The following is an 11,945-nucleotide window of genomic DNA, read 5'->3' as shown; positions in this document are numbered from 1 at the left end:
GGGCTAAATATTTTGAAATTTGAACAATGTGAATGTGTAATGTTGAACGTGCCTTTGGAAATGAACGGTGAATTTTTGGTGGAAAAAAAAATTGGACTTTAGGGACAACCGAGAATTTTTGGAATTGGAAAAATACAAGCACAATTGGCATGAAGTTTTGGAACATGCTGCAGTTGGAATGGTGAGAATTGGTCTAACATCGTGGAAGGAGTGTGAGGTATAAAATAGAATAATAAAGTTGACGGTGTAGAATAACCTCAGCCTTCACACTAAAAATTTTTGATAATATGTTTTCATTTTTCTCTCAGCTCTGCTGGGTTAACAAAAAAAAAATCATGAGGGCAGTGGAATATCTTTGGCCAACAAACCGCTTTGAAACAGCCACAAAATTTTATACTGTGATAACTTACACAGCAAATGTATGAATGAAATAAAATACTATTTGTGATAGTGAGTTCACAGTATAAATACAATATCTAGTTGAAGCAGAACTTCATTACAGTACAGCCTTGCATTATATGTCACATGAAATGCAGTTCCTTTGTCATTGGTCGGATCTTATTTGTAAGCATCAGGCAAAGGAGTAAGATTTCATAAGTGCTCTTTTCTTCGCTGTTTGTTGAGGCGCCACAGTCTGCAGTAGCCTTCTGACCAGCTGCAGTCGACCCGTCCTGATGAGAGCTCGCGACAGCTCCGTCACCTCGGCGGTGTTTGTCCTGTAGAGGCACCTGAGCTCAGCCTTCACCACATCCTCGGGGTACTTCGCCTCGGCACTCTGCAAGCACTGCTCCATCTGGGTGATCACCTGGTTGGGCTCAGGCCCCTCCTGCATGAACAAAGCCAGTAAGGCCTGGAGGAGGCAGCGCAGGGCCGCGGTATCGGGACTCGTCGGTCGCTCTAAGTCCAGAGCGCATTTGAAGCAGTCCGCGGCGTTTTGCTCCTCTCCCTTGAGCAGGAGGCAGCGTCCTTTGAGCAGGTGGAGGTCAGGCAAGCTGTCTCCCAGTTCGTACTGTCGCGCCTGGGACAGACTCACCAAGGCGTCGTTTATTGCTCCCTCGTCCACCAGAAGGCTCTCCTGGAGTGCATCTACACCCATGTAGTAGTACACCTAATGGAGGAGATATTTTTTAAATTAAGACAAAAATGGTGCCATAAAAAGTTCCCTTTATGGCTTACCTGGGCCATCTCCAGGTGAGTCCTCAAACAAGGACACGCAGCCAAGACTTTATCCAGGTTTTTCTGGGCGTCGGTTAACATTTGCCTATCCGGGACGCCGCCTTCCCCACATTTGGCCTTTTCTAGGTCCCTGACGTAAAGCATTGTGTTGATCTAAATGAATCATAATTGCTTCATATCATTTGATGCAGTGTTATATATGGAAGACATTGTATAATAGAGAATAGTGCTGTCGTGAAAAAAAAAAAAGTTTTCTTCTTCCTTTTCATTCTCAGTCATCCCAATGACTGTAATTTTGAAAAGGCTGGACTGAGTCAATTAAAGTTTTGTGGCATGTTGAAAATGTTTATTTTTAATCCAGAAGGCTTCTTCTGGTCTAAATTTTAAGTGTGGAGTCTCTCAATTTTTTTCCTAAATTTACCTGGTTATCCACCAGCGAAACGTCTACTACAACCCTGCAAATCTTGTGCTGAGGTTTTTCCGGGTTCATACTGTGCCCCCCCCCTTGAGCTTGAGCCTTGATTCCCCCACTCCCTTCCTCATGTTTTTTTTCCCATCTAAGACACTCAGAGAGCTGAGCTTGAAGGCGACCCACCAGGCTTCTCATTCTCACTCCCTTTGTTGGTCATTGATACTGGTTGGAGGGTTTGTAACTGTGGGAATTGCCTTTTTAAAGATCCAAGTAACCTGAACTAGAAGAGTCCAGTTGCCCCCAGTGAGTCTTTAGATGTCCAAAATGTATTTTCAATTTCTTGTCTCATAAAGTATTGCTTGTCTTCCCACAGAACAATGTTGCTGTGGCTTTTGCAGTTCCATTGACTTTTCTTGGCCATCTTATCTATTTGGCAGTGAGGCGCTGTGTTACCATGGAAACGGGAGAGTGAGGGAATCTGATGTTCACAAATTTTCATATTGGAGTTTGAGGCAAAATTGCAAGGAGCAAGTGAACATGCAAATGTGTTTTTAAAATTTAAATAAACTAAAATGTCATTGTAGCTGTAAAGTCTTAGAGCGAAATGTGTTTTTGTTTTTGCTGATTAGTACAAGAGTACAAAAGCTCTTTCCATATATGCTGTAAAACTATTTTGTTTAATATTATCAAATAAATCAGCCCAGACAGGCCAAAACATGTCAAACATATGGCCCGGGGGCCAGAACTGACCCACCAAGGGGTCCAATCTGGCTCGTAAGGACACAAAACCAATTGCTGTTTTCAACTGTTGTTGATAATTTTGTCCACAGGAGGACACAAAAACCACTTAATTTGATACAAAGATTTTGCACTTCTTTAACTATTTTTCTGCCGTCAACGTTAATTAACGTTAATGGAAATCCCAATAAGTACCGCCATCAACGTTAATTAACGTAAACTATGTTTAAGTTTTGTTATTGGGCAGCACAACGTCTTAGGCAGCTCTGGTTTCATGAATGAGCTGAAAAAAAAACAAAACAAAAAAACAACACACCCACTAACTATGGCCATCAAAAGGCAGCATTGTAATCTCTTTTCAATGGGATCCCGTGTATCAAAGCAATTGAGATGACATGAAAGTATAGTGGATCTTAGGAAATACGTTTTTCAAGGATGTTGTGAATGTTCAAAGCGGTTGTCACATTAAATCTAATTTACAGAGTGTCACTAAAAAAACATAATGTCAAAGTCACTGTTGTGCAGAAAATCTTTTCACAAAAAGCTTTTTTTTTTTTTCATTTTTCCTTGGTGTCACAAAAATTACCAATTTACACATAGTGATTACGAAAGGTATAATCAAACTTTTCTTCTAATGATAGAATGGAATCCAATCTTTCAGATGGTATCCACCATGTTTATGTAGGCTTAGCACATAAGATTTGTCTTAAAAGATGAGTGAAAATGCTCGAAATCGTCTGGCACTCTTGGGTTGACTTTTTAGATAACGTTTGGCAGTAAAAGAGTTTTAAAAAAATCTGATTAGATTACTCTGCAATAAGATAATAATAAATGGGAATATTTTCAAAATGTCCTTTATTTGCATACAAAAAATACAGAAAATATTTTGCCATCTAATTATTTATAGTTTAGGTCATGGACATATTGGCCAGGCCCACTTGAGATCAAATTTGAGTGAAAATGGCCCCGGAATTCAAATGAGTTTGACATCCCTGATCTCGTCGGGCATGGGAAAACATTTGGGCTAGTGTGGTCTTGGCATTTTGCGGTACCTTGGCAAGGGTGCAGTAAGCCTGCCAGTTGAGCTCCGGATCGGGCAGCACATTGAGAGCCATGTTGCAGATTCCTGTGGCCATCTCATGCTTACCCAGCAGGAAGAACAGCTTGGCCAGAAGGTTAAGGATGAAGGCGTCATCATTAGCCAACTTTATAGCCTGCAAAACCCATTTTAGACATGTATTTCTTTCAAGTTGTACTCTTAAGATGACCGGGTTGATCCTAATGGGGCTTTTTTTGGCCTTAGTGGAGTATAACTTACGTTTCCATAGCAGGTTAGAGGATCGGTGGCGGAGTAACCGCAGTCGTGTATGGACATGGGCACTGTGGTAAATTCATCTTGTCTTTCTAACATGATGCCAACATAACACCAAGAAAGAGCTAGAAACAACAAATGGGAATATTAAAGTGAAAGTCAACCTTAAACATTTCTTGACAGTAATAGGTTATATGTGGCCTCAATAGTCTAAACGTTACATTCTAATTAATATTACAGTTGTGGAATATGAGTTATGAAACAAAATCCAGCCATTTTTATCCATCTCAGGGAGCGGCCATTTTACCACTTGTTGTCGACTCAAGATGACATCATTGTGGCTCAGGCAACAACCAATCACAGTTTACCTGTTTCCCGAAGCTGCGCCGTGATTGGTTGCTAACTGAGACCTGAGCAACTGTGATGCCATTTTCAGTCGACAGCAAGTGGCAAAATGGCCGCCCCCTGAGATGGATAAGAAGAGCTGGATTTTGCTGCTTAACTAATATTCCACTAACGCAATATTAACCAAAATGCCATATTTAGACTAGAGGGGCTGCATATTGTCCAAACATTCTTTGGGGTTGTCTTCCTTAAATAAGCTGTTTTCAAAAATCAACATTTGTACATTCAATACAGCCTTTCTATTTCTCATGATATCATAAGTTGTATTTACCTTTTTGTTGTGTTTTCTCTGATTCAAGAGTTTCTGTCAGAAGCTTTAGCCCCTTATTATATTGAGAGAGTCTGGCGTTTTCAGCGTCCTCTTTGGTCTTTACTATATCGTCCAGTCTACAGGGAACAAACAGGATTACTCAAGTACCAGAATACATTTTCAGTAGTTAACTTTATACCTGATATAAATGGTTGCCATCTTAAAGTACCAGCTTCTTTTTTCTTCCACTGGTATCTGAAAGTAGTGGTAGAATTAGTTTCGGCATTCAAAAATGAATTGTCTAAAAAAAAAAATCCGTTTTCAGCTCACCAATTGACCGCCGTAGTCCAGAGCTCTGTTGAAGAGCATCAAGGCTGCGGTCAGTTTCTCCCTCAAGTCGTCCTCTCTCTCCAGCTCCACATCATACGGGTAAACAAAGGCCTGCTCTGCCAGGCAGCGGGCCGCCATTTGCCTGGTGCCTTCTTTGATAGGCTCCCCAGCGTCTAAGCACATCAGCTGGGACACTTTCTCCACACATTCCCCGGCATCCAGCTCTCTTCCCAGCTTGTCGTACACGTAGCCCAGGTTGGCCCAAGCGTTGAGGTTGCCTGGGTCTTCTTTACAGATGCCTCTGCAAGACCGAGATATTTAAAGAAGAGTGCCAAATTGAATTTTAGAAATGATCAAATGTCATATTTGGTACATGGATACGCCATTGGTTCCTGAATATGGTCATATTGTTGTCATTTTAAATGGTGACAGAAGCATGAGCTTTAATATTATACATTTATAGCATGGATTGCAAGGGATGATAATTTTAAAATGCCTACTTTCAATTTAACTTTTAAGAAAAATCAGACATAAAATTACATGACACAAAGTATACTGTATGCAGTGTTGCCACAGTTACCTTGAAAAAGTAACTTAGTTACTTTACTGATTACTTGGTTTTAAAAGTAACTAAATTGCGTTACTGATTACTTGATTTTAAAAGTAACTAAGTTAGATTAAAAGTTACTTTTTTAGTTACTTTCAGCAGCTGCCGATAACACCATCTCAACATAAAAATAATGCAGTAGAAACGGAGTTCCAAATACTTTATTGAAAGTGCATTTTTAACATGAAAATAAAGTTTTTTTTTTATGAAAAACAAAATAGGCAGTCTCTCTTGACTTCTTGTAACGTAAATACTTTTTATAAAACAAAAAATAAAAATCTATCCAGGTTGAAAATGAAAATCCCCTAAATTCCTCTATTGTTTGTTTGTTCCGCTATTCCAGTGTGTACACATGTATCAGTTTAAATATTTATTAGTAGTTATTGACAGTTATAATTGTTTTTTGGTTTGTTTGTTTTTTCTCTTCAAAATAAGGATCAGGAAAACAAAAGGTTGATAATTTAATGTTAAATATAAATATTTAACCTTTAGACAGACACCAACACAATTAAACAGAATATTTGCACATTGTGAAGTATTTCAGAAACATAAATTTAAGACATGAAATAAACCTACCGTCCAGCCAAAAGAAATATGAAGCCACCTTATGGAACAATAAATCTATCAAACACATTTTAACCACTTAATATATGCAAAAATATTTCCAAAAGTTCATTTCCCTTTTTAATCAACAATTTTTGTATTTAACAATTTTTTTTTCTTTTGTCATCACTTTCATTTTTGGTTAATGTATGACATCTTTTTTTGTTTTTTTAATCTGAGACACGATGATGACCACAGAATCACTACTGTTTATATTTTGTTTTTTGGGCTGTCGTAATCGCGGGCACGTCTCAGTTCTCCTATCTGCTGCTCATGCTAGTTGTAGACATTGACAGGGAGCCACAAACTGAGAAATGAGATACTTGCAGTGTCCTTTTAGCTTAGCTGGTGTGTTGGCTGTGGGACATACCTGTGTCGTTTGAATCCATGCATTGGATCGTCACGGGAGTTATTCTTTTTGGCTCGCGCGCAGTACCAACGCCGGCCCGGGACATACAAGTGCACCGAGAGGACTCGATAGCCATGGGAAATACCGAGATGTACGGCACCGGCTTCTGCTAACTGTCTCCATTTGTATGTTGTCACTCGTTGCGCGCGCGCGCGCGCGCCGTGTCGCGAGCACGGAAACACGGAAGTAGCTTGAATGGTGATGCTACTGAAATGTAAACAAAACAAGTAGAGCACGGCGCAGAACTCTTGCTATTGTTATGAAAACCATAAAGCCTCACTCGCAACCGATACGGTCGTTTAGCTCCCCTTGACGAACGATGGTTCGGTTGAATCGTTTTTTTGTTCCACCCCTACTGAAAACGTAACTTGTCTGACGTCACTCCCCCTGGCGAGAGGGCGGAGACGACCTCATCCCATAATGCTTCACTGACCAGTTGAGGATGGAAATAAATTATTTTTTTTTACCACTTTTATGGTCCATAATGCACACTTTTTTTGTTGTGTTGTGTGCCTGTTGGTTAATAAAACTAGTAGTAAAAGTATCATCACTTTTGTTTTGAATGTGCAAACCATTCATGACCAGACCATGGCTGAATTCAGTGTGGTGATCAATGACTTCTGCCTCATCTTCGTAGTTAGCAGTAGTTGTTTGTGACTGTTACAACAGTGAGATAGTTTGCCTTCTTCATGAAAATGTGGAGTAACGCATTGATTCTCTGGACAGTAACTTTAATCAGACTACTTTGTAGAATAAAGTAACGCGTTAGACTATTAGTTACTTTAGAAAGCAACTTGGTCTAACGCGTTACCGGCAACACTGACTGTATGTACATAACACGTTTGCAGCTATAATGTTAGTGGTGGGAGCCTCATTACCGGTACATTGTTGCAATAGACCAGAGGGGCCTGTGATTATTTGTTGGTGATGTATTTATATTTCTGAAATTGGGCACATGTCAGAACAATTGCATGTCTTTACCGTTGTTCCCAATGGATGAAGACAAGAGTGTAATGTTTTTAATGAGTAGTTTGGATCATATTTGCACCTGGATCTACAGAGTTTGAAGGACATGATGTAAATTGGTTAACTCACAGGATTTTATAAAGCTCTTTATGTCTACCTTTTATCTTGACCGTTATGCAGGAAATGTATTTCAGTGGACCACCACTATTATATGAATCTAAAGCTTGTCTTTATTATTAATGCAGAAATTTTTAAACAATCAATAACTTTCCAAAATTAAAACAGGGCTGTTTTTGCATGGAACATTTTTACTCCTATATGTGAAACCAAGGCAGCCTTGGTAATTTTTTTTTGTTCATGTTTTTTTTTTTTTTTTTTTTTTTTTTTAAGTGTGTGGCTTTATCATTATTGATCAAATTATATAAAAAATTAGCTTTACATACATAACAGTTAAAAGGCATTCATTATACAGGAAATTTACTGAATGATGCAAAATACTTTCACTATAATTAATTAATAAATAGTTAATAAAATTAACTATTGTAAATGTATATAAATTTGTTTTACTCTATTTCTATTATTTACAATCAATCATTGGACCAATTATTTAGTGCGATAAATGAATACAAACAAATAAATTAAAATATGAGTAATGAATTTTAATATTTGTTTTATAATAATACCTGTTAACTCACCAATTGTATATGCCTAATACATAAAAGACCCTTGATAAAGTAAATGCTTGGTGGGCCAGATAAATAAACAGAGGTCATATCATGCACCATACTTTACCAACTCCTACTTTAGAGACACAAATTCCATATTGTAGTGCATTACAACATTACAATACAGGTAACCCCCCCCCCAAAAAAAATAATGTTTTCCACCTGGTATCATCTTCATTATACCAGTATTTAAATAATGACATACTGTACCAGTATTTTACCTAGACATGCATGAGTGCTGACTTTGGGTAATAAACAGACGACACCCTGGACTAGTGTTGAGACCAATATCAAGACCACATTTTGAAGGTCTTGCTTGGTCATGTCTCAGACTCGACTCCCACAAGTCTTGGTCTTGGACTGGCCAGACTCTGGATTTTGTTTCCAGACTGGTCGAGGAGACACTGATCTGCAGCACTTGGATAAAACAACATCCATCCATTTTCTTGACCGCTTATTCCTCACAAGGGTCGCGGGGGGTGCTGGCGCCTATCTCAGCTGGCTCTGGGCAGTAGGCGGGGTACACCCTGGACTAGTTGCCAGCCAATCGCAGGGGAGATAAAACAACAAATACTTTCAATTTATGTCACTAAACCAGTGCTTCTCAATTATTTTCTGTCATGCCCCCCCTAGTAAGAAGAAAACATTTCAACCCCCCCCCCCACGACTATAAATAGTATCATTTGTCATTTTGTCTTTGAAATTGTTATAAGCACAACTCTGCACAACACTGTATCCGTATTAACGTATAAGAGAATAAAAAAAGAAAGAAATATGGACCAGCTTACAAAGAATAGCTTTATTAACTGTAACATAAAAGATTTAAAGTGCATCTGAAATTCAAAAATAAAATTAAATCCTTAATTAAACTATAAACATTTTTTGACTGACCATGTCAAACCATATGATGCGGAAAAATAAAATTACATAAAATCAATAAATAATAATGCATTCAAACTGATCACCAACATTAATTCAGGAGCACAATAAAAAAAAAAAAAAAAAAAAAAAAAACCTTTAACCTGCAAAACAAAAATATAAAATAATTTGTGCTGAATTTTTTTTTGCTGTGTGCAAAGCGCGCATGCTCAGTGCAAACAAAACCTCTACACCACCGGGCGAATGCTCCCTGCGCACACTGCCAATAATGAGAGCGCCACTGCTCCCTAATGTAGTGGAGGTGCAATTGCACTTTATTCTAGGACAGTAAAAAAAAAAAAAAATAAATAAATAAAAAAGCATGTTCCCTTGGGTCCCCTTGATGGAGCCTCGCCCCACTATTTGAGAAGCACTGCACTAAACCAACCTTTTGGGCAAATAGTGTGGGTTTGATTCCTCACCATTAAAACTTTGCCAAACAAATCATGCAAGTAACACACAATGAGGCCCCCTGATGAGGCAAGCTGAAAATCACAACCTTTTGTCACTAATCAGCTGGGGAAAACCTGTAATCATGTCTGCCTGATAGTGAGGCGTGTGTCGTCTCTATTTTGTTACTGAAGTTTAAATTACCAAACAAAGCTTATGATACGTGCAATTTAAAGAAGCATGTTCTTGTTTGACAGACTTTTGGGGAAAAACACCTTCAGCTATGCATTCCTTAAAATAAATCATATTCCAAATTTGGATGAACAAGATCACATGTCTTGAAAAAATAAATAAATAAATAAATAATAATAATGAGAAGAAGAAGACGAAGAAGAAGAATAGACACTTTTAGCATAATGGTATGGATGTTCCAATGGCAGTACTTCATAGATGTGACCCATCAAAAATCAGAGGTTATTAGCAATCACCTGAATATTTCCTCTGCAGTTTGAAGGTGGTCCAGATGAAAAGCCAGCAGGCCGAGAAGGTTGCGAACAGCGTACTGTAAATATCCCGCTTCAGCCTCCAGCTCCTTCCTGAGACTCTCCTGTTTCAGGTAAGTGTCTCTGTGTCTCAGTTTCAAAGGTCCGGCGGGATCACAGTTGAGGTTAAGGTCCAAGTGGAAGTGACCAGGAATGTAATCCATGTCCTCCATCAGGGACTCAATGTCCTTCGTTTTATCCGCTTCCATGGCCCTCCTCCTCCTATCCTCCTACCTAGACTATGTTACAAAATAAGGCAGGACACAGTAAGACATAAGATTAAAATACTTCACGCGTTGGCACTGAAGAGTGCAAACATAATGGAGCTAATCCTGTTCAGCCCACACAAGTTTGCCGCTTTGACATGACTCAATGGCAGCACTCACCTGCTGCAGACAGGTTGAACAGGTTGGACTTGGGAGTGACCAGGAAGGCAAATACAGCCCGAAAAGGAAAGCTGTGTTTAGCTAACACAAATTCGTTTTCAGGAATTACGTCCCATTAATTCATTCATTCACACTTGCAATAAATGCACACAATTCTTTCTGTGTGATTTTTTATTTATAAGGAATACCATCTGAATTGACTATCCTTTAGGTTTATTCTGACATGGATGTTGATTATACAGGTGAAAACTTGTTTGAATCTATGAGTGACTTATTGCTAGAATGTAAACCAAGCATGCAGGGCGTATGCAACATGTTTACATGCATGACTAAGTCAAATTACTGTACATGAAATGGCAACAAAAAAATAAATAAATAAATGAATAAATAACAATAATAATACAAACAGACAATTTAGTGACTAAGTAATGCAGTTGTCTGCACTTGACATCTGCTGCTAAATGTGTCCACTATTATGCAGCAAAAAGTCCAGTGGTAAATTGACTCCCACAGATTTGAGTTGAATACTTTTTATATATATATAACTCTACACTAGGGAATTAAATCTACACTTTTAAAATAGTTAGATATTTAATACTGGGCGAGTGTACTTTTTTTTTTTTTTTAAGCACGGTGTGGCACTTCTTTGTTTTTATATGGATATGGAGCCCTTTTTAGATTTTTTGGCAGTGAATGTTTTTGATGTCGTGGAAGCCTACGGCTATTTTAACACTCAATGGCGCCGAGCCCAGTGTTTTTTTTTTGTTTTTGTTTGTTTGTTTCTTTTTAATAAAAGTTACCGTATTTTCCGCACTATAAGACGCACCTAAAAGCCTTAAATTTTTTTCAAAAACTGACCATGCGCCTTATAATCCAGTGCGCCTGATATATGGATCAATTATGAGCCGCAACAGGTCTCGCTGTCAAGATGCTATCGTGACCCTGCACGATCGGTGACGTGCATGCGCAGAGGATCCCGCCATCTTGGATCGCTAGCTAATACTAATACTTTACCTCAGAGAAAATAATAAAACAGCTGTTTAATCATTTTGAGAGTAAATAGAGTTGTCAGAAATCTGGTTTGTAAACTATTAATAAAGTTTGACTGACATATCTGACTGTTTTGTTGGCATTCCCTTTAGCGCAGCACCATCTAATGGATGTATAACGTAACCCCAGCCTCTACCTTATATATGGAAAAAGTTTTAAAATATGTCATTCATTGAAGATGCGCATTATAATGCGGTGCGCCTTATAGTGCGGAAAATACGCTTTCTCCCGTTTTTTTTGGTGTCCCGTTGCGCCATCCATGACCGATCAGCCACGCACAATAGTTGCCTAATATAGAGTGCCCTCATTCTGTTTGGTGATTCGGACAGCCAGCTCACTACTTGCTCCTTGTCGCATTGTAGCCTACTTGTCATGACACAACATTGAACAAATCTCCGACTATTTATTTTGATAAAAATGTTTTAAAACTGTACTTTATGTTCATTGTTATACATGTTTTCAATTAAAACAAATTAATTATTTCCGTAGTATCAAGTTAATGTATCACTTTTATTCTTGCGCTTGCGTTTGCGTTTTTTTTGTTTGTTTTTTTCATACTCGCAATGCATTGTGGTCGATAGTATTCACTGACGTCACAGGATTTACAAGTCGGAACCTCATGGTGGGTCAACTTTATAACGGACTCAGCTGTGTTTCTATTGTGTTTACACCAAATGTTCTTTTGTTAGTGATGGATGTCAACCCCAACTTCCTCTAACGTTACTT

General features: G+C 38.5%; 1 protein-coding gene across 2 annotated transcripts; it reads right to left on the bottom strand.

The window, feature by feature from the left end:
• Positions 1-276: 276 nt before the first annotated feature.
• Positions 277-10,141, bottom strand: ttc22 (tetratricopeptide repeat domain 22). 2 transcript variants are annotated; one of them, XM_077534777.1, is made up of 8 exons: positions 9,730-10,141; positions 4,624-4,924; positions 4,493-4,548; positions 4,315-4,430; positions 3,645-3,763; positions 3,379-3,540; positions 1,177-1,329; positions 277-1,108 (listed from the first exon to the last, which is right to left on the bottom strand). In XM_077534777.1, the coding sequence occupies exons 1-8, from the start codon at positions 9,990-9,992 to the stop codon at positions 572-574; spliced, it is 1,707 nt and encodes a 568-aa protein (XP_077390903.1). In that variant the 5' UTR covers positions 9,993-10,141; the 3' UTR covers positions 277-571. The 2 variants fall into 2 exon arrangements, with proteins under 2 accessions (XP_077390903.1, XP_077390904.1); XM_077534778.1 differs by lacking the exon at positions 9,730-10,141 and adding an exon at positions 6,204-6,575.
• Positions 10,142-11,945: the final 1,804 nt, after the last annotated feature.

The sequence above is a fragment of the Festucalex cinctus genome, chromosome 10 (genome assembly GCF_051991245.1).
Source record: "Festucalex cinctus isolate MCC-2025b chromosome 10, RoL_Fcin_1.0, whole genome shotgun sequence".
NCBI classification, from domain to species: Eukaryota; Metazoa; Chordata; class Actinopteri; order Syngnathiformes; family Syngnathidae; genus Festucalex; species Festucalex cinctus.
The sequence above is the reverse complement of the archived record's forward strand: the minus strand, read 5'-3'. Positions and strand labels throughout refer to the sequence as shown.